Source organism: Molossus molossus, unplaced genomic scaffold (genome assembly GCF_014108415.1).
Source record: "Molossus molossus isolate mMolMol1 unplaced genomic scaffold, mMolMol1.p scaffold_m16_p_13, whole genome shotgun sequence".
Taxonomy (NCBI): domain Eukaryota; kingdom Metazoa; phylum Chordata; class Mammalia; order Chiroptera; family Molossidae; genus Molossus; species Molossus molossus.
In genome coordinates this window covers 42,776,176-42,802,893 of record NW_023425348.1, presented here as the reverse complement: position 1 = coordinate 42,802,893, position 26,718 = coordinate 42,776,176, and the positions used below count along the sequence as shown (strand labels likewise).

Sequence of the window (26,718 nt, the reverse complement as noted above, 5' to 3'; positions counted from 1 at the left end):
CACTTCTGCAGCCGTTCCCTGGAACCCAGAGCCCTTAGGCCACCCCAGACCCTCTGCTGCCACTGCCAAGCTCCCTCCCCTCCCCCTCAGTCTGGGGAAAGGAGAAATATCCCCTCTATCTGCTCCCTCTGTAACAAGAATATCCAGGACACCAAATCGGGGTTTGACCTGATTTGAAAATAAGATCCCCTCAACTAAAAACAGATTTGTATTAATATGGCCCTTCTAGCCTGCACACCCAATCATCTTGACCAACTTCCCACCTCCCCTTTGCCCTGCTGCCTCTGACAATTGCTGATGCATACTGACAGCTTGTCCTGAAGAACTTTTGCAAACATTTAGTCATTTGATACTACAACAGTATAAGAAGTATGTTCACCATTCTACTTTCAGATGAAAAAGCCAAGGTCCAGAGAGATTAAGGAGTAGCCCCAGCATTTTACCTCCATGGTGGCAGGGCCAGCATCTAAACCTGGAGACTGACTCCCAATTTGTAATCTTTGATAAATTTGATATAGCCCTGGCCGGTTTGGCTCAGCGGTTAGAGCATGGGCCTGCGGTCCGGAGAGACCCGGGTTCGGTTCCCGCTAAGGGCACGTACCTTGGTTGCAGTTTGTCCCCGGCCCTGGTTGGGTCGTGTGGGTGGCAACCACTCGATGTGTCGCTTTCACGTCGATGTTTCTCTCTCTCTCTCTCCCTCCCACTCTATCTGAACAAAATATCAAAAGATGTCCTCGGGTGATAAATTTGATATAACTTATATACCATCAGATTCACCCTTTAGAAATATGCAACTCCAAAAAAAGTGAATTCTGTGGTTTCAGTATATACACACAGTCGTGTAACCATCACTTTTTAATTCTAGAATTTTTTTTTTTTTTTATCTTCACCCAAGGACATTTTTCCATTTTTTGTTCAGATAGAGAGGGAGGGAGAGAGAGAGGAAGAGAGAGAGAGAGAAACATAGACGTGAAGGGACACATCGAGTGGCTGCCACCTTAGCGGGAACCAAACCCGGGTCTCTCTGTACTGCAGGCCGACGCTCCAACTGCTGAGCCAAACCGGCCAGGGCTAGAATATTTTTATCACCCCAAAAATAAACCCTGTACCCATGAGTAGTCACTCCCCATTCTTCTTTCTCCCTAACTCCAGTTAACTAACGACTCATCTGCTTTCTATGGATTTGCCTATTCTGAACATTTCACGTAAATGGGATCATGCAAGATGTGGTCCTTTGTGACTGGTTTCTTTCACTTAGTGCGATGTTTTCTAGGTTCATCCGTATAATCGCCTCTATCAGTACTTCTTTCATTGTTATGGCTACAATATTCCACAGTAAGGATACACCACATTTTGTTTATCCAGTTATCATTGGCTTGTGATCTCAGCCATGGCTCTGGTTCCCCTTTGCCTTTAGTAGAAGAAATAGGCCCTGGGTAAGAGGGTAGCCAACTTCTTCCCCAGGCACTCCATCCAGAAGGGAGCCCTGCCCGAGGTGAGGCTCCCACACTTCTGCCCAGGGTAAAGGTGCTCTGCATCTTGGGTCCCTGACCAGGGCTGCAACCCCAGCCAGAAAAAGACCAGCACTTGCTTTGAATGTGGTGCAGGTTCCTACTGCAATCCCTTTCTCCAAAAATCTGGGAACATGGACCCACCAAGGAAGGCTGAGGGTGTCCTCGCTGGGGCCTGAGGAATCCTCGTCATGTGGGAATCAGAGCTTGAAGCCCAGCCTCTGTTGAGCCCCTGGGTGGCCATGCTATGTTGACATAGGCAGGAGCCCCCCACACTTGGACCCAGAATAGTGGGGAAGGCCTTAGAGAGAGACCCACCAGGACTTGGGGGAAACAGAACCACGGCTTCCTCTGTATCATCCCCTCTGTCTGGCTTCTGTTCCACTTCTAACCAAACCTCCCCCTTTCTCTTACCCAGAACTGGAGCTGCTGTTCTATATTTGACCTCAAGAGGGAGCTGATGCGCAAAACTGAGGAGGTTAATGGGTAAAAACCTGTTCTGATTGTAAACAGCGCTCACTGTGTGCAGGGCAGGGTTTAACCTAAACTGTTTATCTGCAGTAGTTCATCTCATCTTCACAACCCTTTGAAGTAAGGACTTCTATTAGGCTCATATCGTTGATGAGGAAACTATAGCACAGAGAAGTTTAGCGACTTGCCCGAGGTCACACAGCTGGTAGGAAGCTAAGTGTGGGATCCTGGCTATCTGAGTCCAGAAAATGTGCCTCTAACCACTTTTCCTCTTGGCTCCTGAAAGTCAGCACAGTGTCTGGCACTCAATCTCCTGCAAGTGTTGGAGGAGTCTGATGAGGTTTCCCCCACCAACTGCCACTGTCTCCAGCGACAGAGAGGTGAACTGTTCGTTCTCCTAGTCCTGTTAACATGCTGCCTCCATCCCTTTGCACCAGCTGACCCCTGTGCTTGGAATGTCATCCCCTCATCCCCTCCTGCAATCAACTTCTCATTTTCAGGCCCTGCCCTAATGTCACCTCCTCTGTGAAGCCCTGCCCACCCCCAAGTAGATCAGCTTCCCCAACCTCTGGGCTCCTCTGTTGCCTAAATACACATCCGTCTCTTGCCAGACTCAAGCTCTTGCGGCTGGGGCCCAGCCAGTTCCTCCCCACATGCCCAGGGTCAGGCACGAGCAGTGACTGGTGGTTGAATGGTGTTTACAAAACACTTGGTCACATACATCTGCTCCTCCTGAGGTAGGTTTCATTATTCTCATTTCACATGCTGGAAAACGGGGCTCAGAGAAGTGAGGCACCATTCCTGAGTGGTGGGGGGGACACCAGGGCCAGGTCCCATGCTCCACTCTGCTCTACTTCACTGCCAGCCACACAAGCTCGGGGCAGCCAGGCCGCCCCTCCTCGCTGGAGCTGGCCTCAGGCCCCTCAATCCCCTCTGCTTGGTGGTGGGTCTCAGTGACTCTCAAACGCTTTCGCCAGTGCCCAATAGTAAGAAATACATTTTACCTCTGTCTGCTCTGAAAACTGAGTCTGTAGAACTTAAGTACACTCACAAAACCGAAAGGCAGCTTCACAGAACGAGACTTGGTCCTGCTATCTGCCATGCACTCTCAAATTCACTTTTTATTCTATCCTATTTTTTTGTAAGTCCTCACTTGAGGATATTTTTCCATTTATCTTCAGATAGAGCAGGAGGGAGGGAAAGAGAGAAACATCGATGTGAGAGAGACACATTGACTGGTTGCCTCCCGCATGACCCCCACCAGGCCAGATACAGAACCGCAACTAAGGTACGTGCCCTTGATCGGAATCAAGCCCGTGACGCTCTGGTCCGTGGGCTGATGATCTAACCACTGAGCAACCCAGCCAGGGCTATTTCATTCTATTTTATTCTATTCTACACAAGTCCATTGTTCTCTATCATGTTTTATTTTATTCTCTTTCTTATTTTTGTGATGCTAGTTATGATTCATTAAGTTGGTTTATGACCCACCATTTGAAAAACCCGGGTTTGATTAACTCTAAGATCCCTTCTGTCTTCCAGTAACACTTCTTCCTATACCCACTCTACCATGCCTGTCCCAGGCTAACTACTTTCTTAAAGATGGGTCAAGTGTCACCTCCTCCAATAAGTCTCCTCTGGTCCCCCAGGGCCCAGCCCCATGCCTCCGCTGATTCCAGGCCTCTGCTTCCTGGGATGGCCTTGACCTCTCTATCATCACCTGGAGCATCAACCCAGCACCCCGCACGCAGCGAAGCGGGGGCTTGATAAATTCAGGAAGCTATCCATCAATCAATGAACCCATGAAAGGTCTGACTTGAACTCCAGACAACAGAAAGGCTCTGGCGCCCTTGTTGGGGCTCCCTTCCGACCCTCTCGTTTCCATCACTGCCCCAGGCGAGAACGAAGACAGCCCTTGGCTCCCACTCCACAGCTGACGTTTGAACCAGCACTCAGAATCCGGCTGAACTGCTCGCCAGCTGTGTGCTCGGGTGTGTGACTTCCCTCTCTGAGCTGCAGAGAGCAGACCTCAGCAGGACGAGCTCACAGGGCTGCCGGGAGGTTCATTTCGGGGTCAGCGTCAGTGCTCAGCCTGGTGTCTGATGCGGAGGAAACTCCCCATCAGCAGCCACGTGAGGTTCGGGCTGCCCCCAGGAGGGAGCACCGTGTGCACTTACTCTTCAGGCCGTCCACGCCGCAGAGCTGCTTCAGGACCTCTGTGGCCCCCTGCTCCCCGGGTCCCAGAGAAGTCACCAGCACCACAGGCAACCCGTGTGTCCTGAGAGTCATGGCCACCTGCCGGGCTGTTGCCACCCAGATGTCCTGGTGGGAGGACACGATGGCCACACGAGCCCAGCCAAAATGTTTCATGATGGACAACAGCACGTGGGCAGCCGAAGGCAGAGTGGGCACCAGCTCACCTCCTCCCTCTGGAACCCCACATGCCCAGGAAAAGAGGGTCTTGCCCCAGCCTTGGGCCAGCAGGGCTGCCGCTGGGCAGTAACCAGGGTTGACGGGACCCACGAAAGCAGCTACAGAGTTCTTGTGGGCCAGAAATGTGGCCAGGGCGTGAGGGGTATCACAGCCTGTGGGAAGGACCACAGACGCCAGCTGCGAGCCCAGCACCAGTGAGGAGTCCTGGTTGGCTCGGTCCACAGCCAGCTGGGCAGCCTCGCTGGGGAGAGCCCGGGCAAAGATGGGGTCACAGTCCCAGGGACCCAGAACCCCCAGGGTGAATGTCCCTGCCCCCCAGGCCAGACTGGGGAGGGAGCCAGCCCACAGAAGGGCACCCCAAAGAGCCGAAGAAAGAAATGGCAGAGAAGGGTCCATCCTTGGACAGCGGAAAGTGGACTCCCACGGACTCGGGCAGGCCAGGCAAGTCTTCCTGTGCGGCAGCATCCAGCACCAGCCTTCAGGACACAAGCCCCGCTGCGTTCCTGGGGAAGGAAGATGACAAGATTTCTAGCATTTTCTGCCAGTACTTTCTACATAATTTTGAGGCAGACACCCCTCCCAGAACCACAGCCTCCTCATTGGTAAAACAAGGGATTTGGACCCACGATGTTGGAAGACCCCACGACGCCCATGCATGGTCCCGGGTAGGTGGGCTCCAGAGTTGGAGCTTGCCAGACCCGCTCACTGCTCCCCATCCGTGTGCCCTACACCAGTCTCTGAAGTTTCTGAGCCCCATTTTCCTCTTCTGTGAAACATGGATAATGAGACCTACTTCATGGAGTTGTGATGATTAAGTGACCCAATGTAAAGCACTTGTCACAGTGTCTGGTACTTAGGCGTTCTGTACATCCTACCTCTGTTGATCGGTTACTATCACCTCTTCCTGCACTCATCCTCCAAGGTGGGCCACGTTGCCCTGGTGCCCTCGGAGCCCTCTCCCCACCCCCCACCCCCACCCCCAGGCCCTGCTGGAATCCATGGCTTCCACAGTGTAAGCAGAGCTGGGCACAGGCAGCCCCCCCCACCCCCCATGCGTGCCCGTGGCTAGAGCGTTTACAATGACTGTGCCCCGTTCCTTCTCCGAGCCCCACACAGTGCTGTGCAGACAAAGGACTGCCTATCCTTCTTGAACAGATGAGGAACTAAGGGGAACTGAATGGAGCACCTTCCTGACCAGGACACTTGGACTGGGGCATTCCCCACTCCGTCCATGGTTCCAGGACCTCGATCCATCCTGCAGCCCGCAACTCCTTCCTGGCCTGTGCCTGCATCCCTGGCATTGCCCTTCCCCACCCACAGGACTCAGCCAGGCCCTCCCACACCACTCACGCAGCCAGCAGCCTTCCACCGCGGGTGCCCCAGGAAGGCACGAGATCCCATCTCAGAAACTGCTGGGCTGGTAGGGAGACGGGTCTCAGCCAAGAGCAGAGCTGACCACAGTGCAGGCAGTAGGCAGGGCCAGTAAGGAGGCTCAGGGAGGGCTTCCAGGGGAGGCCCGGCTGGAACGAGCCGACACTTGGAAGTGTAGATTCAGAGAATAAGCACCCACGCTCCCAACACCAACAGCGATGGTCCGTGCAGAGGAGGGCCTTAGAAATTATGGTCAGAGCGGAGGAATACAAAGGGCCTTGGAATCACGGAGAGGAATAAGCCCTAATTGTATCACTCCCTAGCCCCTGACCTTGGGCAAGACGCTTGATTTCTCTGAGCCTGTTTCCTCATCTGTAAAATGGAGATGAGAGCAGCTTCCTGGTACTGTGGTGTGGAGGCTGAAATGAGCAGAGCACGGGGGGATACTCGTGTGGTCAGTAGGTAAGTAAGTAGCACTTACTAAAGGGGAATAAGTGGGTGCTTACCAATGGCATAGTTGTCACTATCTTTGGATCTTTGCGGGGAGGCAGGTGCCCTGTGGTGTAAGGAGAGCTGGACGGGAGGTGGACGCCTGAGTTTCCGCCCCAGCCCTGCCTCCGCCCCCCTCAGAGCCTCAGCCTCTCCAGCTGTGAAGAGCCCGGTTTGGGCCGACTGCACTTCCTTCGGCTCTGGGGCCCATCCTCCCAGCTCAGGGCTCGGGGAGGGGGGCGGCTGCTCTTCTGCCAGCCTGTGAGGAGGCCTCTGCACCCTCCCTCCTCTTCTGCCTGCTGCTCAAAGAGGTCTCCTGGCACCCCCGCCCCTCAGGAGGAGCCCCTTGGAGGAGCTGGGCTTGTTCTGGGCTCACGGAGAGCTAATCATTTCTGGCTGGGAACGTGAGCATATGTGGCTGGTACTACCGACAGCCACCTTGCCTCTTGATCTGCACTTCCCAAAGCGCCTGTGACCTGCTGCTTGGCCTGTGTTCCCAGAGGCCCTGAGAGGAGGCAAACTGACTCTGGGTAGTGACTGTCCGAGGTCTCCCTGAACGTTAAGGCTGAGCCAGAGCTTGGCTTCCCAGAGGAAGGGCCTTCCCCAGGTCCCACGAAGCAGCAGCCGCTCCCCTGCCCCACTGCCGTGGCCACACTCGGTGTCCCGGGAATTGTGTACCAGATGGCCTGCGGGACGCAGAGGAGGCTGCGGCCGGTGTCGGGGTCAGCCGGGGCCAGGGCAGGAGCCAGCTCTAGCCACGGCTCTGCTGCTCACTTGTGGGATGGAGGCCACATTTCTCTCTATGCCTCGGCTTTTCCATTTGTACATGGAGGGCTTCATATAGCTGTTTAGGTCTCTAAAGATCCTTCAGCTCTCATGTCCAAGCCGTTAATAAAAATCAGGAAATGGGTGACTTTTGTCTCTGAAGCTGGCATGTCCCCCCTCGCAGACCTTCCCCCGGGTATGTGGGCTGCCAGTGCTCCTGCCCTGGCACAGTGGGTTAGTGCACCACCTTCCTGGGGAGAGGCCTTTTGTGCTGTTAGCCACAGATTGCTTGGCTCATAGAACCAAGTTCGTTGAGGTGGCCAACTCCACACTATCATAACCCGAAAAGATGAAGATGCCTTTAGCTACATTAACAGACAAAACATCCAACTAGCAAAGATGACAGGAACCCAGGGATGGGGGGTGGGGGATTCTTGTCAGAGTCAAGGCTCCTTCAACCTCTGTATCCAAGGGTCACCCTCCTGATGCCCCACCTGGTCCTTCTTGCCTGCCTCCAGGACAGGTCCCTGAGACCCACCTGCTGTACTGCGCTGTTGGGGCTGCCTCACTGCCTCTTTGGGGATCCTCGGTTCCTGCACCAGGGTCCTCGATGCCAAGCTCTTCAAATGGCCTCTGGCCTGGGGAGCCCCCACTGCCACCACAGGCTGCGTGCTCACAGCCTGCTGCCTCGCTTCCAGGGACTCTTGCCTGAGGAGTGCTTCATATATGGCTCGTTCCTTTCCTGTCCCCCTCAGGAACCTGAAGAAGCCACTTGGAAAATTGGATCTGTTCAGACTCCAGAGCTCTGGGGAACCACGCCAGAAAGGAAGGAGCAAATGAAGGAGAGAGGACCTGAGGGAGGGAGGGTGGGAGGGAGGGAGGGAGGGAGGGAGGGAGGGAGAGGAGGAGGGAGACAGGGAGGGAGGGTGTCTTCAGGACTCTGGACAGCTCCAGACCAGGCTGGGACTCCCAGGAGGAAGGATGAGCCAGCGCTAAAGTAAACACATTATTGAGCATTCACTATGTGCCAACACTATTTGGTCAACCCACTGAGACAGGTATTACTATCACCGTATCCCCACTTTATAGATAAAGAAAGTACAACCCAGAGAGGTTAGGTAATTTGACCAAGGGTACAGAGCTAGTAAGTGGAGGGGTGATAATAGATCCAGGTTTCTGCTCGTCTTACCACATTGGTTCTTTGGGAATTATAATGAAAGCTTTTCTATCTTCCTTTGTAGGGTGGACCTTTATGGGGAGACAGACCCCACTCTCCAGTGGACTGTCAGCTCTTCCTCCCCCACCTGCTCTCATCTACCTGGGTGAAGTGAACTTTCACTAAGTACACCAAGTGTCTACCATGTGGTAGAGATCATAATACTCCCTCTCACTTAACCCTTACAACCCTTACAACCACCTTGTGAAGTGACTGTTATATTTTTCCTTCTTCACACCACCTTACCCATTTAGCAATATTTCGTCACTGTTCACCAGAGACCCATCAACAAAGAAACAAAAAATCCCAACATCTTTGCCCTTCACAGAACTAACTTTATAGCATAAGTAGGGAGTGATGTGTGTGTCAACAAACAATAAACACGATAAATAAGTAGATTTATCTTTATGTTAGAAAGTGATAGGTGGCATAAAAAAGGAAAAGTAAAGACTGGCAATTATATATTATAATCTGTATGGGTGTTTTTCATGATTCTACACAAGCTTTATGATTTAATGGTCAAGGAACACAGAGCAGATGTGTCATAGCTTAGAAAGCATCTTTATGTTGGATCTTTTTATTTAGCCCTTATTTTGTTCTGGAAGGATTTTAGGGCCCCTGTCGATGTGCCAGACATATGCCTGCCTGCTCTCAGATCATTTTCTGACCTTCCCAAACCCGACTGGGATCCCAAAAGGGAGTCAGGGAGGGACCTCTGTCCCGCAGGATCTAACCCTGAAAACTTCACTTGCTGGCATCCCCTGCCCCTGGCTTCTGGCCAGATTCAGCCAGCAGGAGACACTCGCCGGAGATTGGAGGGCAAGAAGAAGGGAGAGGCCAGGAGATATTTCTCTCTCTCTTTCTATGTGTGTGTGAGAGAGAGCTTTGGACAGTGTCCCAACGATGGCTGGGTCTCCTCTCTGGTTCTGGCCTCTTCAGATACCCCTTCCTATGTGTCCCCAATTTCTGGACTCAGGTACCACCACCTTCTTCCTCCCTCTGTCCCTCCCGCCAGGAGTGGGGGAGCATTCCTGCTGTTACCAGTCTCTGAACTGCTTCCAATCCCAACGCCGTTACCGCCACCTCCCCGTTCTAATTTGCCAGTATTGAACTCTGGTGAGGACTCTGTTTGCCAGAGTTACCCTGCCTGATGCACTATGTATCTGATCTGCTTGCAAATTCTCACCATTGTGAATAATTCTTTGGTAGATACCATGCTTTTGTAATTGTTTTGAATTTTTTCCTTATGATAAATCCTCAGGAATAGCCATACTGGATCAAAGAATAGGAAAGTTATTAAGGCTTTTGTTGCATATAGTTTCATATTGCACATTCAAAAAAAAATGTACTGAGCCAAGATATTCTTTAGATAATTGGAGATATTTGAAGATGGACTGAGCATTAGCTAATACAAGGTTACTTTTAAGTCTTTTGGGTGTGATAATGGCAAGATGGTTATGTAAGAAATTGGACATTTTTCAAGTAGACATACTTGAATGTATGTAAGGGGAAATGACATGATGTCTGGGATTTGTTAGAAATTATTATACAAAGAAAGAGGAATAAATGAAGCATGGAAAATCTTAATTTTTGAATCTAGGCCATGGTTGTACTTGGGTTCATTGCATTATTCTTCCTACTTTTGTGTATGTTTTAAAACCTGCATAATAAAAGAAAATAGTGTTAATACCATTAAAAATGTACAAGTTTCACCATATCCTCCTCAACACTTAGTATTCTGATTTTTTTCTAATTTAACCAGCATTTTAAAATATCACGCATTGTATTAGTTTTCGACATTGTATAACAAATTGCCACAAACTTAGCAACTTAATGCCCCGGCCTCAGCGGTTAGAGCGTCGGCCCGGGGCCCAGAGAAACTTGTGTTCTGTTCCCGCTAAGGGCATGTACCTCAGTTGCAGTTGGTCCCTGCCTCGCTTGGGGTCATGTGGGTGGCAGCCACTTGAAGTGTCTCTCTCACATCGATGTTTCTCTCTCTCTTCTCCCGTCTCTCCTTCTCACTCATCTGAAGATACATGCAAAAATGTCCTCGGGTGAGGAATAAAACAAAACATACATATTATAGTTTCTGTAGGTCAGAAGTCTGGGCACAGCTTAACTGGAACCTCTACTGAGAGTCTAACAGGCTGCAACCAAGGCTTCAGTCAGGGCGAGTCCTCATCTGGAGGCTCAAGTAGGGAAGGAGCCGCTTCCAAATGCCCTCAGGTTGCCGCACAACTCCTGGGAGCTTGCTTCAAAGCCGGCCAGAGCCATACCTAGTAACCTCCTCAATGGGCTGGGGGTTTTCCTTTCCCCAGAGAACCATCAACCTGGAAAATGATCACAGGACCCCTTGGAGGAAGAATCATGACCCACGCTTTCCTCAGAGGGACCCAGAATTGAGCTCAGTCAGGAGCTCTGAGCCTGAGCGGCTCCGTCTGGGCCCCGGGTAGAAGGTGATGCACCCACGTGGTGGTGACTTGAGTTTTCCTCCCGGCAGACCTGGAATTTTTCTTTCTCCATGTGTCTAGCAGCACTTTGGAAGGCTTCCATGCATTTCCCCACAGGGACCCTGTGGTTAATTAGCCATCCCCACAAACCCCTAAAACACCCAAGGACTGATAACCACTCCATGTCTGTGGCTTCATGTGGTCATTGTGTTCACCGCTAAGAGCAGCTCCCACTATCCACACGGAGATCAGGACCTTCTGTGACAACACCCTCGCGGCCCCCTCCGGCTTACAGAGGACGAGCACCGCAGTTCTGAAAGGATGGTGAGGTTCCCCCCACCGTGCATGCAGTCCTCAATGCGCTGGCGAGGGGAGTGTCCTCAGTTTCTCCAGGGCTGAGAGTAGATTGCCTGGGACAGACCAGCTCCGACACACCCACCCTCCCGAGCCTCAGACTCCTACACATATTCCAAGGCGGCTCTGGCATTTCAATCTCATTAGGGAGGCAAGAGACCTGGGGATATTGTTTATATAGATCAGCCTCCTTGGGCCCAGAAGGGGTGGGTAAAGGCAGGGAGAGAATCTGGGCGGGCAAATGTAAGACATTGGCACGATTCTTCCCTGAGAGAGTCCGTGGGCAGGCGGTTTCAGTCCATCCAGGCCTTGGCAAAGGGGAGGTATTCCCAGGGTCAGGTTGCAGGAGGCACATAGGGAGCAAGGAGTGACAGGAGCAAACGTGCAGCTCAGAGAGTGCCAGGCACGTGCCCGTGCCATCTGCGAGCCCGGAAAGAGAGGGTCGGGGTCAACACGTGCAGCTGACAGGCAGGCCTGGGACCCAGCCGGGGCCTGAGTCTTCTTTCATCTGGAAGACACCTATCCCTGAGGCCTGTCTGTCTTCCTGGCTTTGCACCTCATGCACTAGGCACCCGAAGGCCTCAGGCGACTCGACTCACAGTGGTCCCATCAGGGCTCACGTCCCCGGCAAGAGCTCCAGGCTATCCTGCCATCCCCCCAGTATCCATGGCCTTTCAGGTCCTGCTCTTGCCAGGGCTCGTCTGACCAAACTGAGCCTTTAACCAACTTGTCCTGGGTGCCCAGCCCTGCAATCAGACATGGTTGCTGTTTCTGAGGGGCCCGCGGTCTGGTGTTCGCCTCTACGGAGGAAGTTCAGTGGCACCAACCACTCTGACGGAAGCACGAGGTATGCACGAAGCCAGAAGAAGGGATCAGCTGCCTGGGCAGAGCCAAGGAAGGCTTCGGGGGGTGTCATGTTCTAGTTACCTAATGCTGGGGAATCACCTCAGACTTAAGGCTTCACAACCACCATTTATTTTGCCCGTGAACCTGCCATTTGGGCAGGGCTTGGCAGGGGAGGTTTATCTCTATGCCACAGCATTAGCTGGGCAGCTGGTCCGAGGCAAGTAGTGGAGAGGGCACGTCTAGGACCAGGAGGCAGTTCCTGGGAAGGGTGCGCAGGTCTTGGACACAAGCAGAGGGCAGTGGCCTGGCATCAGGGTTGAGACAAGGGGGTGGCAGCCAGATGATTTGGTGGTCATCACCAGGAGTCAATACTGACCTGACCGGTTCCCCTCCATCTTGGGGGTTCTCTCCAGGGGTATTAGAGTTCACTCTGTCCCCAGAAAAATGGAAGCCCTGAGCTGAAGGAGGAGCAGTAAGTGGTCTCTGTGCCACCTCTCCGACAGGCTAGGACTCCCGGTGGTGTCTCCACCTCTATTTGCACAGTTCCCCTGGTCACAGGCCGCTCACGCTCCCAGGGCCGGTTGCCCTATGGCGGCTGCTCAGCTGTTAAGGCTTCTGTTCTGTTGGGTTGAGAAACCTGCTTCTCTCTGACCTCAACACCCTGGTCCCTGTCCTGTACTCTCTGCCCACAGAGTAAGCTATCATCCTCGTTAGCCCCGGATAGCCAAGAAGTGTCACCAACATAGAGAAGCAATAAAAAAAATCCATAGAGCTTTGCAACAGTCAGGATAATCACAACAGCAAACATATTACACACTGCGTTTAGGACTATTCTTGGTGCTTGGTGTGTAATAACTCATTTAATCATCACACTCCTAAGAGATAGGACAGGCCTTTTCTGTCTTGTTCATGTCTGGATCCCCAAGACCCTGCCTGGCACGTATTAGATATGCAATAAGTGTGTGTTGAATTATTGTCACTATTTTGCTGATGAGAAAACTTAAGTACAGAGTGGTTATTACTTACTGAAGAACACAGCTCTTACATGTCAGAATCTGGAATCTTGAACCAAGCAATTGAGCTCCAGAGTCCATGCTCTGAACCCCAATATGTGCTGCTTTTAAAAAAAACACAACAATATGTCAAACATTCCCTCATCTTTTGTTTTCCCAGGAAAGCATCCCTGTATCCTTCCATAGTCCTCATACAGGTAATAACAATGACATGACATAAGTGCCCTTACTTGGCACTGTGGTATATTCTCATCTGATTTAAGCACCATTATCACCCCCACAGTGTAGAGTTCAGAGGAGCACGGCCTTTCCAGTCCTGTTCATTGCTGTACCCTCAAAGCCAAGCCTGTCACATATTAAATACAAAATAAATATAAGTTGGGTGAGTTAACTTTACAGATGAGAAACTGAGGCTCATACAGCTTAAGAAATTTGACTGAGGTGACGATTAGTAAACGAGAGAGCCCTGATTGAAACCAGTCTCTGTCCCGAAGAGTCTACTGTGCCACACTGCCTGGCCTCTCTGGACCTCGCTTCCTCACCAGATAAATGGGGATCTTAAGGCTCCTTAGGGCTATAATGGGGACAGGGTATACTGGATGCAAAGGTGCTCTGCAAACAGGAGAGGGGCACACAGATGAGGGGCTTCCTTGTTTCTGTCTTCGTGTCACAAGATCTGGAACAGAGCAGGAGTTGGGGGCTTTGCAATGAGCCCCAGTGAATGACAATGGTGCCTACAGGACATCAGTGAAACCAGAGATGGATGGATGGATGGATGGATGGATGGATGGATGGATGAGTGGATGGATGAGTGGATGAGTGGATGGATGAGTGGATGAGTGAATGGATGAGTGGATGGATGGATGGATGGATGGATGGATGGATGGATGGATGGATTGATGAACAAATGAATAGATGAGGAAATAAATGCCCTTTTGAAGAAGACATTAATAACCAGTGTTGACTCAGGCTAGTATTTTAGTCTTTATCCAGCAGAGGGCACCAAGGCCCCATTAATTGCCCTAAATAGAGTTTCTTGGCAGTAACCGGCTTCCTGCAGGAGGGCACACCTGCAGCCAGCACTGGGCCTGGCCTGGAGCTTGTTGGCAGCTCCGGCTGGGGAAGACTCAGGCACAGAGGACCAGGTTGGAGTCCGTGGCCGCAGTGGGGAGGCGCAAAGAGCACAGGCTGAGAGGCAGACCCAGGCATCCCGCCTCCAATAACAGGGGCCTCGGGGAGAGGACTGCACACCCCAGAGCCCATTCCCTTCTGTCAAATGGAGAAATAAGTGTACCTTCTGGGCCTGTCATGAGGATTAATCAAGATACACTCCAGAACAGTGGTTCTCCACCTTCCTAATGCCACGACCCTTTAATACAGTTGAGGTGACCCCCAACCATAAAATTATTTTTGTTGCTACCTCATAACTAATTTTGCTACTGTTATGTCTTAGGCGACCCCTGTGAAAGGGTCATTGGACCCCCAAAGGGGTCGCAACCCACAGGTTGAGAACCGCTGCTCTAGAATCTGCTCAGGACCTAGAGGCCCTCAGCTCAGCCATGAGGCATGTGTGGCTCAGACCGGTGTGTGACTTACAAGTACCAGGTGGGAAGGAAAGGTGGTCTCTGAAGTGCCTAATGAGATTTCTCTGAGAATAGAGCCTGTTTTGTTAGGATCAGAGTGGTTCTGGGGAATGAAGACAGATGTAGGCAAGACCCTGGACGTTTTGTGAGGGACGCTGCTCAGAGGCTGGGAAGATTCTTGGAGACAGAATCAAGTGAGCTCATCCTGCCGCCAGGGGTAGATACCAGATACCCACTTGCCAGCCCACCCAGGAGCTTCAAGTGTACCTCCGTAATGTGGAAATTCACATTTTATTGTGGAATTTCATTTTCACCTCCTCCGGCAGCGAGGTGTGAATTTGCCACCTTAACGGGGTGTTTCAGGAGGCTGAGCTTCTCCTCCTGCGTTTACTTCATGTGTTACCGTCACTCCCGATCTCTGCCAGGGACTTATCGCAGGGACCAGGTCTGACTAACTGCCTCAGAATGAGCTGTGGGCAGGCGGCACCCTGCAGAAAGCTAAGCCCAGTTCTACATGCTTTAAAAAAATAAACAGAAACCAACGTTTTCTGGAACAACGTTTTCTGGCCTTGTTGGGCTGAGGGAGTGTCCAGCCCGGAACACAAACAGCGAGCTGGCTCCAGATGGGAAGCTGGTCCGCTGGTCCCCAGGCCTGGGCTGCGGCCTGGTCCCGAGGAGGAATGTTGTCCACACCGCGATGTTCCTGTTTCAGAGAGTGGCATGCACCGGGCAAGCCTTGAGCCTGGGAGAGGACCCAGGGGGAGACGCTTGCAGTTTACCCCTTTTCTACGCAGAAGGCAGTGTCTGGAACCTGCCGAGGTGCTGCAGACTAATGCAGAAGGACCATACCCAACCGTGGTCTAAACCTGCTTCTGCCAGTGTGGAGTGCCACCTGGGGGGCCTGCCTCTCCCACCAGCAGCTCATGGCCCAGTTCCCTGTCCCAGCTCCAGCAGGGTCTTGGCATTCATTCTTAATAATGTTACTCTGGGCACCTCCCATTCCTGAGTCCAGCTTGTTGAGATTCTCACCGTCATTCATCTGGGACTTCAACCTTTTTTGATCCCCTACTCCATGCCAGCTCTGTCCTTGGTTCCCAGGGAGACAGGCAACTAGGTCAGGGCCCCTACTATAGCCTAGAGGGGGAAGCAGAGGATTGCAGCCTAGTGGAGGGTGGAGGCACAAAGGGCGGTGGGAACAGCTCACTTTGGAATGGATTCTGCGGCCTGGCGAACTGCGGCCCCTCCCCTCCTCAAGTACGTGTGGGTGATGAGCTGGCCTGCCGCTTCACCCCAGTCTTGGCAAGATGACTGAGCGGAGAGAAGCAACACGGGCAGCCTGGTGAGACCCACCAGCTGACAAGAGCCAGCAGCAAATAGCAAGGAATACATGGGAGAATCCAGAAAACCTTGAGAAGGGAGCTACACTCATCAGGTAGGTTTCGGCCAGCACCCCGGAGGGCACGGGGCTGGGAGTTTGCAGCCCGAAGCACTGTTAAAGTATTGTCCATGGCCCTAGTACCCGAGACAGGGCAGGCCCGGCATGGTGTCTGTAGAGAGAACCACGCTGGGAGCGAGACCGAGTGCACAGAGCCGACCCGACGCCCTGGAGGCCTGAGGAGCCCACTCTGGCTCGATGTCAAGGGGCCTGGGCAGTGAGTCGGGAAGAAGCATGGTCCTCCCTGTACCATCAGACCACCAGCCAGGCACCTCCAAACAGGCAATGCCACTCCTCACGCTGACGTCCGAGGCCACTCTTTGGGGCCTTCTTGCTTCCTTTAAAGGTGTGCTACCAGTGATGTGGCCCCCAACTTTGAGTGCCACACTCCCTCACCCCTGTCATGCAGACCCAAGCGTTTGGTCAGAAACTGACTGAGACATGGTGCCTACTGGGATCTCAGACCTGACTGCGCTTAGTTCTGCTATTCCTTCTCCAAGCCTTGGTCGGCTTCCACAGGCTCTCTTAGCTTCTCCCACTGTCAAATGCCCACCGTTGTGTTGTCACGGTGGGTAATGGACAATGTGGGCAGATCAGACTTGTGCAGGTTATAAATTCTGCCTCTGACTGGCCTGTGACCTTGGGAGCCCAAGCCTGCTTACTGAGGAATGGAGGACAATTGTGCCTGCCTCCAGGGTTGCTGTGAGGTTTGTGTGGGGTGACAGGTGTTTCTGGCACTGGTAGGGAGTTGCCCAGCAAACGTATGTTAGAGCTGGATTCTAGAAAGCATGGGGCCAGACTGCAAGATGCAGAACCTGTGGGTTTTGTAAAGCCGGCGAGCTCCAGGGAGTCACATGACCGGGAAGTTGCATGACCCGGAAATGGATGGCCAGAGGAGAAATTGAAACCTAACTCGGGAGGCTCCGCCTTACCCGGATGTGGCTGAGGCGACACTCCTGGTCACGTCCCACCACCCTTCCCAGCCAATCAACATACGCCACGTTCGAATCTCCCCAGCAGCTAGCCAGTCACCTGACGCCACACCTAATCACCCCACCCAGGTCCCTAACGTCCCTATAAATCTTCCCTGGGCAAAAGTAGAAGCACGATTTTCCTGGCCCCTGCCACGTGGACCAATGAACCTCACCCAGGAACGCTTCAATAAAACTTTTGCCCACCTTTGTGGCTCCGTTTCTCTTTCTTCCTCAGAGAGATACCTTACAGGTTTGATGGGAACAAAGGCAGATTCTAACCCACGAATTTTCCCTTTCTACTGGGTCTTCATCCATGCCCACGTGGAGAACGTTCCGAGGCTTGGAAACTGGCAATTAAGGCCAGAGTAGACTCCAAAGAGAGGAGGAATGCTTTAGGTGAACTGATGCTTCCTTTAAGGGAGTGCCAGCAACATTTCCCAATGAGAGATGACGGCCAGTGTTCATGCCCGGTGTGTGTGTGTGTGTGTGTGTGTGTGTGTGTGTGCTCACGCATGCATGCACACACACAAAATTAAGATGAGACTGCTCGTGCAGCTGGCACCCTCTGTCTTGGTTTGGGCTTTGGCAGATGGGACACCCCATCTGCTCAAGTGCTGCGTCTGATTCTCTGGGCTTCTTTGAGACAGAAGCAGCCAACTAGGCCCAACGTGCCCTCTGGAGCCAGCCTCACAGCTGCGGTTTCCATTACAGGGAGGAGCCTGGCTCTGGTTGGGGCCATGTGGCACCGGCTCCCAGCTCCCAGTCCCAAGCCAGACACGAATGGGAAAGGAGACTCTGGGCAGGGACAGAAAAGGGGTAGGGACCCAGAAACACTGACTCAGGAATAGGCTGAGAAAGCAATGTTGGGCAAGGAGTCAGGGAGCGGTGATCAAGTAGTAATGGGATAAGAAGGAGAAACAAGATTCAGAACAAAATTGTCATAGGTGGGGAAGAGGTAGGAAGTCAGAGAGAAGGGCAGAGAGAAACAGAGACTATAGAGTCAGAAGCAAGGGAAACAGAGAAAGAGAGAAATGGATTCAAGAAAAAAGTTAAGATAGAAAGTAGATGTTCACATTTTCTTTTTTTAATCCTCACCCGAGGACATTTTTTTCATTTTTTGTTCCGATAGAGTGGGAGGGAGAGAGAGAGAGAGAAACATCGATGTGAAAGGGACACTTCGAGTGGCTGCCTCCCACACGACCCAACCAGGGCGGGGGACAAACTGCAACCAAGGTACATGCCCTTAGCAGGAACCGAACCTGGGTCTCTCTGGACCACAGGCTGAGGCTCTAACCGCGGAGCCAAACCAGCCAGGGCAGGAAGTAGATGTTCAGAAAGGGAAATAAAGTTATGGAAAGAGGAGGGAGAGAGACTACAAGGAAATCAGAGGCAGAGAGGAAGAGTATGAGAAGTAAGACAAGGCATCAAGCCAGGGGCACATAACAGGCCATGTGCCAGAGTTGGGAGCCAGGAGCGGGCAGCGCCAGCAGGGGCCTTAGAATTTCCTGCAGCCAACCCTCTCCCATTTTACAGCGGAGACAACTAAAGCCCAGAAAAATCAGTGGCCAGATCAGGCTTGGAATGTAGGGGTGGGAGCTGGATGGTGGGGGGCAAAGGGATGGGGGACATCTGTAATACTGTCAACAATAAAAAATAAATTTTTGATTCCAAAATGGTGGCAGAGTGAATGGAAGCTACACAGACCATCTCCCAGGACCAAACTGGAATTACAACTAAAATAAAGACAAATGGTCAGGAAAAAGTAACAGAAAAGCTGCTTGGATGGACCAGGGACACTGACTCGATCCTGGTAGGATTGCGGAGATGCGAGAGGGGGTCTAGGAGCGCACAGACAGCAGCGGCCTTAGCTGTGAGCAGCGCCCTCCGGTTAAAGTCCCAAGCGGCTCCACAGTGCAGAGCCGGTTCAGATGCTAAAAAAGCCACAGCCACTCACCTTAGGCTCCGGCAGAGGGAGGGTGGACTGGACTGGAACTGTGTGGGGACACTCGGGATTTGGAGGGAGCTCAGAGCTTTTGCTGAGTTGTGGCCACACAGGACAGTGGACATCTTACTCCTTCCCAGGGCTCTGGGGAGAGGCGGCCCCTCCCTCAGAGGTTCAACCCCACCCTGTGGGCCATTGAAATGCAAATTGAGGCTCAATAACAACCAGCATCTGCCCCACCCTCGGGAAATCCCCTTATGCTGAACACCTGAGGGAGTTTTTCATTCAACTGAGAAGCCAAGGCTCTTCAAGTAACTTCAACTGATAGCCTCCAGGCAAAAAGCTAGAGAATAACTGAACCATTCCTGGGCTTGCAACTCTGCCCAGGAAAGTAAGACTTGACAGTTGTGTTTAACGTGGGTCCTCCCACGCTCATCCAAACCCAGTAGAAAGAGCCACAAACAGCAGAACATCAACACCCACAGGGAAAATTTGGCACGTTCTAAAACCCGCTGAGATAGCCAAAATGGTGAAACAAAAAATAAATGCCAAATGAAAGAACAAGAGACCTCTATTGAAGATGAGATAAATGAGGAGGAGTTAAGCAAGTTCACAGAGCTAGAATTCAGAGCCATGCTCTTGAGGAAGCTCAACAGCATGAGTAAGGACATCAACACCATGATTAAAACATAGAAATGTTGAAAATCAACCAGTTGGAAATTAAAAACTACCAAAAAGAAATCAAGAATGACATAGCACAAATAAAAAACACACTAAAAGGTCTAACCAGCAGAGTAGAGGAAGCTGACGACTGGATCAGTGAATTAGCAGACAGGGTAGAAAAAATCAACCAGTCAGAAAACCAAAAGGAAAAAACATTTAAAAAACAGGAAGACAGCTTAAGAGAACTGTGGGATAACTGAAAACATAATAATAGTCGCATCATAGGAGTCCCCGAAAAAGAAGAAAATGAGCAAGGGTTAGAGAATATATTTGAAGAAATAGTGACAGAAAACTTTCCTAATTTGGTGAAGGAAGAAGGCATTCAAGTTCAAGAAGCACAGAGAGTCCCAAGTAAGAAGAACCCAAACAGGCCCACACCAAGACACATAGTAATTAAAATGCCAAAAATTAAAGACAAAGAGAGAATCCTAAAAGCAGCAAGAGATAAGCAACAGGTTACCTAGAAAGAAACTCCCATAAGGCTCTCAGCTGACTTCTCAACAGAAACACTACAGGCCAGAAGGGAATGGCACAAAGTAATCAAGTTCATGAAAAACAATGATCTGAATCCAAGACTACTCTTCCCAACAAGGCTATCATTCAAAATAGAAGGTCAAATAAAGAGCTTTCCAGACAAAAAAAAAGGCGAAGGGAATACATTAGCACCAAACCAGCACTGCAAGAAATGTTAAAAGGACTGCTGTAATTAGTAGAAGAAATAGGAAGAAAAATATAATCGTACTAGGCAAAAATGGCAATAAATAAGTACATATCACTAACCACCTTAAATGTAAATGGACTGAATGCTCCGATAAGAAGACACAGAGGCCCTAGCCAGTTTGGCTCAGCGGTTAGAGCGTCGGCCTGCGGTCCGGAGAGACCCGGGTTCGGTTCCCGCTAAGGGCACGTACTTCGGTTGCAGTTTGTCCCTGGCCCTGGTTGGTCGTGTGGGTGGCAGCCACTCAATGTGTCCCTTCACATTGATGTTTCTCTCTCTCTCTCCCTTCCTCTCTCTCCCTCCCACTCTATCTGTACAAAAAATGGAAAAATATCCTCGGGTGAGGATTAAAAAAAAAAAAAGAAGAAGAAGAAGACACAGAGTAGCTGATTGGATAAAAAAGCATGACTCATAAATATGTTGTTAACAAGAGACCCACCTCACAACAAAAGACTTACATAGGTTGAAAGTAAAGGGATGAAAAACAATCTTCCAAGCAAACAAAAAGGAAAAAAAAAACTGGGGTAGCTATACTCATATCTGATAAAATAGATTTCAAAATGAAGGCCATAACTAGAGACAAAGAAGGCCACTACATAATATTGAAAGATCTATCCAACAGGAAGATATAACCTTGATAAACATATATGCACCCAATATAGGAGCACCAAAATATATTAAAAATCTTCTGGAGGACTTCAAAGGAGAAATCCACAGCAATACAATCATAGCAGGGGACGTCAACACCCCACTGATATCACTGAATAGATCCTCTAGACAAAAAATTAGCAAGGAAACAGAGACTCTAAATGAAGCACTAGACCAAATGGATTTAACAGATATCTACAGAGAATTACATCCCCAAACTACAGAATTTACATTCTTCCCAAGTGCACATGGGACATTCTCAAAGATAGACCATACGTTAGGACACAAACTAAGTCTCTACAAGTTCAAGAAGATTGAAATCATATCAAGCATCTTCTCAGATCACAATGGTATGAAACTAGAAATCAATTGCAATAAGAACATGCAAAGACGTTTGAACACATGGAGGCTAAATAGCATATTATTAAACAATGAATGTGTTACCGAGGAGATCAAGGAAGAAATTAAAAACTTTCTGGAAACCAGTGAAAATGAACACACAACAACATAAAATCTATGGGATGCAGCGAAAGTAGTTCTGAGAGGGAAGTTCATAGCACTACAGGCCTACCTCAAGAAACAAGAAAAATCTCTAATAGACTATCTAACCTCACAACTTAAAGAACTAGAAAGCAAGCAAAAAAAAGAAAACCCCAGAGCAAGTAGAAGGAAGGAAACAGTAAAGATCAGAACAGAAATAAATGACATAGAGACCAAAAAAACAATTCAAAGGATCAATTAAACAAAGAGCTGGTTTTTCAAAAAGATAAACAAGATTGATGGACCCTTAGCTAGACTCACCAAGAAACAAAGAGAGAGAACCCGAATACACAAAATCAGAAATGAAACAGGAGAAGTAACAACCGACACCACAGAAATACAAAAGATCGTTAACAACTACTATGAACAACTATATGGCAACAAATTCGACAATCTAAGTGAAATGAACAAATTTCTAGAAACACATAGTCTCTCAAAACTGGGCCAGGAAGAGATAGAAAACTTGAACAGAGCAATAACAACTAAGGAAATTGAAGAGGTAATCAAGATTCCTCCAGCAAACAAAAACCCAGGCCCGGATGGCTTCATGGGGGAGTTTTACCAAACATTCAAAAAAGAACTAACACCCATTCTCCTCAAACTATTTCAAAAAATTTAAGAAGAAGGAAGACTCCCAAACTCATTTTATGAAGCGAGCATAATTCTAATTCCAAAACCAGAAAAAGACACCACAAAGAAAGAAAACTACAGGCCAACGTCCCTGATGAACATAGACACCAAAATCCTGAACAAAATACTAGCAAATCGGATCCAGCAATACATCAAAAATATTGTTCACCATGACCAAGTGGGATTCATCCCAGGGATGCAAGCAGGTACAATATTTACAAATCAATAAATGTGATACACCACATAAACAAAATGAAAAATAAAAACCACATGATCATATCAATAGATGCCAAAAAAAGTATTTGACAAAATCCAGCATCCATTTCTGATAAAAACGCTCAGCAATGTGGGAATAGAGGGATCATACCTCAACATAATAAAGGCCATATGTGAAAGACCTACAGCCAACATCATACTCAATGGGCAGAAACTAAAAGCATTTCCCTTAAGAACAGGAACAAGACAGGGATGTCCACTTTCGCCACTCTTATATAACATAGTACTGGAAGTCTTAGCCACAGCAATCAGACAGGAAAAAAAAAGTAAAAGGGATCCAAATTGGAAAGGAGGAAGTGAAACTGTCATTATCTGCAGATGACATGATATTATACATAGAAAACCCTAAAGACACCATCAAAAATCTACTAGACCTAATAAATGAATTTGGCAAAGTAGCAGGATACAAAATTAACGTCAAGAAATCGATGGCATTCTTATATACCAATGATGAACTCACAGAAAGAGAAACTGAAAAAACAATCCCATTTACCATCACAGCAAAAAAACATTAAGATACCTAGGAATAAACGTAACCAAAGAAGTAAAAAACCTATTTGCAAGAAACTACAGGACATTGAAAAAATAAATAGAGGAAGATATTAAAAAGTGGAAGCACATACCTTGTTCATGGATTGGAAGAATTAACATCATTAAAATGTATATTACCTAAAGCAATCTATAGTGTCAATGCAATACCCATCAAAATACCAACTACGTATTTCACAGAACTAGAACAAATACTTCAAAAGTTCATATGGAACCAAAAAAGACCCCGAATAGCCACAGCAATCTTGAAAAAGAAGGACAAGGTAGGTAGGATCACAATCCAAATATCAGTTTATACTACAAAGCTACTATAATCAAAACAGCCTGGTACTGGCACAAGAACAGGCTTATAGACCAGTGGAACAGAACAGAGAAACCAGAAATAGACCCAAGACATTATGCTCAATTAATATTTGACAAAGGAGGCAAGAGCATACAATGGAGTAAAGACAGCCTCTTTAATAAATGGTGTGGGGAAAATTGGACAGCTACATGCAAAAAAATGAAACTAGACCATCAACTTACACCATACACAAGAATAAACTCAAAATGGATAAAAGACTTAAATGTGACCCGTGAATCCATACAAGTTCTAGAAGAAAATGTAGGCAACAAAATTTCAGACATCATACACAGCAGAATTTTCACTGATACATCACCTAAGGCAACAGAAACAAAGGAAAAAATGAACACATGGGACTACATCAAACTCAAAAGCTTCTGCACATCAAAAGAAACAACCATGAAAATGGAAAGGCAACCCACTGTATGGGAGAACATCATTGCCAGTGATACATCAGATAAGGGGTTAATTTCCAAAATATATAGAGTACCCATACAACTCAACAAAAGAAAGACAAAGAACCCAGTTAAAAAATGGGCAGAGGAGCTGAATAGACACCTCTCCAAACAGTACATACAAATAGCCAAGAGACATATGAAGAAATGCTCAACATCACTAATCATCAGAGAGATGCAAATTAAAACAACAATGAGGTATTACCGGTATTACCTCACACCTGTCAGAATGGCCGCCATCAACAAATCATCAAACAACAAGTGTTGGCAAGGGTGTGGAGAAAAGGGGACTCTAGTACACTGCTGGTGGGAATGTAGACTGGTGCAGCCACTATGGAAAACACTATGGTGTTACCTCAAAAAATTAAAAATTGAACTTCCATTTGACCCAGTGATCCCACTTCTAGGAATATACCCTAAGAAGCCTGAAACACCAATCAGAAAGAACATATATACCCCCATGTTCATAGCACCACTATTTACAATAGCTAAGATCTGGAAACAGCCCAACTGTAGATGACGAGTGGATAAAAAAGCTGTGGTACATATACACAATGGAGTACTATGCAGCTGTAAGAAAGAAAGATCTCTTATCCTTTGAGACAACATGAAGGGACCTGGAAAGTATTATCCTAAGTGAAACAAGCCAAGCAGAAAAAGACAAATACCACACGATCTCACTTATTTATGGAATATAATGAACATAACAGTCTGAGGAATAGGGTAAACCCAGAAACATGGAAGTAGGGTACAGACTGACAACTCTCAGAAGAGGGGATGGTGGGGGGAGGGAAGAAATAAACCACAGAACTTATATGCATGTATGCATGACCAATGGAAATGGACAGCAAAGCCAGGGATGGGGTGGGAGGGATGGGGAGGAGGGTGTCAATGGGGAAAAAAAGGAGAAACATCTGTAACAAAAATAAAATTTAAAAAAAATTAGAAAAATAAATAAATTGTAAAAAAGATAATAAAGGAGAAAGAAACTTAGCAAAAAGTTGAGAGCCTGAAAGAAAGCCCCAAAAGGGAGAAGAGCAGGAAGGGGTAGGGGAGAGGGCCAGGATGTGGCCCATAGTTTAGGCATCTGTGGCAGGGAGACCCAGGGGACCCAGACCATGAACACTTGGCCTCTCCCTTAGCTGGGACCTACTGTGGCAACAGACCTGAGAACCTCCTGCCTGATCCAGGTCCCAAATACAGGCAGAGAAGCTGAGGTGTGGTGTGGGCTAAACAGAAAATATCTTAGTGATTTTCATTCCCACATGTTATTATTAATCCCAGTGATTTGGCTCCTCATACCTCTTCAGATTAAAACAGTAAGTCCACAGTGGGCATACTGGCAGGCCTAAGAAATGTGAGCTGGCCAGAAGGAGGCAATGGCATAATTGTGAACAACAGATACCAGAGGTCACCATGACTCTTTGTCTGGGGCCACGCAGAGCAGGGGCATCAGAATTAACCAGCGCGTGCTTAGTGCTGATTCAGTTATCAGGAGGGGGCAACCCTCGGTGGATGCTGCTCCCACAGGTGCAGAAGCACGACATGCATTTTATAAAAAACCATTTCTACAAGCAGCCCTCATTCCTCTTAGACACCAGACTGAGTAGCAGGGGTGTTCATTGCTAGGAGGCTGTTACCTCTCCCACGTGCTCTCATTGGACAGCACATCTAACTGGAAATCATGAGTTTATATCATGGATTGGTGTTCAGTCCAACAACAAAAAGATAATTCTACTTTTCTCCCTTTCCGTACTTGTGACTCCCTCTTCTAACAGTGAGAAAACTGTTAGAGTTTTGCTGAGGAGTCCAGCAATAGACTCTGAGGACGCAAGATGTCTATGTGGATTTTCAACTGTGTGTTTTCCTTATTTAACATTATTTTTTAAATTCTCTCCAGTTGACAGTCCTGCGTGGCTACAACTCGGCAGAAGCTCCGAGCGCCCTCCAAATCCCGAGTGGCCCCACACAGTTCCAGTGCAGTCTGCCCTCCCTCTGCTGGAGCCCAAGGACTTCCGGTCAAGGTGGCAGCGTAGGTAAACGCAGTATCGCGTCCTCCCACAACCACATCCAAGTTACAACTAAACTACAGAACAACCATCATCCAAAACCGCCTGAAATCAAGCTGAATGGAAGTCCTACAACTATGGAATTAAAGAAGCTGCATTGAGACTGGTAGGAGGGGCGGAGGCTCGAGGGGCTGCGGGGAGACGGCAGTGAGACGGGCTGGTCCCACACCCACGTGTGGCGGATAAAAATCAGGAGGCTACCTTGGCTGGGAAGGTCCTTCCTGAGGACTGAGGGGTCCCCGTCCCACACGAGGTGCCCCGCTCAGGGTTCCAGTGCCAGGAAGAGAAGTCCCCATAACTTCTGGCTGGAAAAACCAGCAGGAACTGAGGCTCAGGGGGGCTGAGGGGGCTGGAGCCCCAGGCAGCTCCTTAAAGGGCCCGCACACGAACTTATCGGACTCACTCCCTCTAAGCTTGGAGGGGAGGCAGCTTCAGGGGCACCAGAGACATACAGGGAAGAACTGAGCTGTTTGGCACTGGATCGAGGGCTGTAGAGGGGGCTTTCTCCGGGACAAACGTGGTGTCAGAGGCCTTTGTTCCTTTGGTGAGCCCTTCCCTGGGGCGGCAGACAGAAGCCATATCTGGGACTCCAACAACCTGGCTCACACTGGTAGCCCCGCCCTGGTGACTCCCTGAGGCCCCGCCCCACCCCACCCAACTTTCAGGCCCACCCAAGCTATTGCCACTTGGATCCTGCTTCAGGTTTTTCCTAAATTCTTTCAAACAGGCAGCATCTGGCCTCGTTAAGTAATACACAGAAACAAACACAGGGAGGCAGCCAAAATGAGGAGACAAAGAAACAGGTCCCAAATGAAAGAACAGAACAAAACCCCAAGAAAAGAACTAAGCGAAATGGAGATAAGCAACCTAACAGATGCTGAGTTCAAAATACTGCTTATAAGGATGCTCAATGA

The 26,718-nt window shown here is 49.2% G+C and overlaps 2 protein-coding genes across 1 annotated transcript in view; one reads left to right on the top strand and one right to left on the bottom strand.

Annotated features, from left to right (window-relative positions):
• LOC118627780 (guanylate cyclase D-like) overlaps positions 1-4,851 on the bottom strand; it is a 36,001-nt gene extending 31,150 nt beyond the window's left edge. Inside the window, exon 1 of the mRNA XM_036258227.1 lies at positions 4,160-4,851. Coding sequence (XP_036114120.1) covers positions 4,160-4,811 — 652 coding nt within the window. The 5' untranslated portion in view covers positions 4,812-4,851. The remainder of the gene's footprint in view (positions 1-4,159) is intronic.
• EMSY (EMSY transcriptional repressor, BRCA2 interacting) overlaps positions 1-26,718 on the top strand; it is a 546,562-nt gene that overhangs the window by 242,242 nt on the left and 277,602 nt on the right.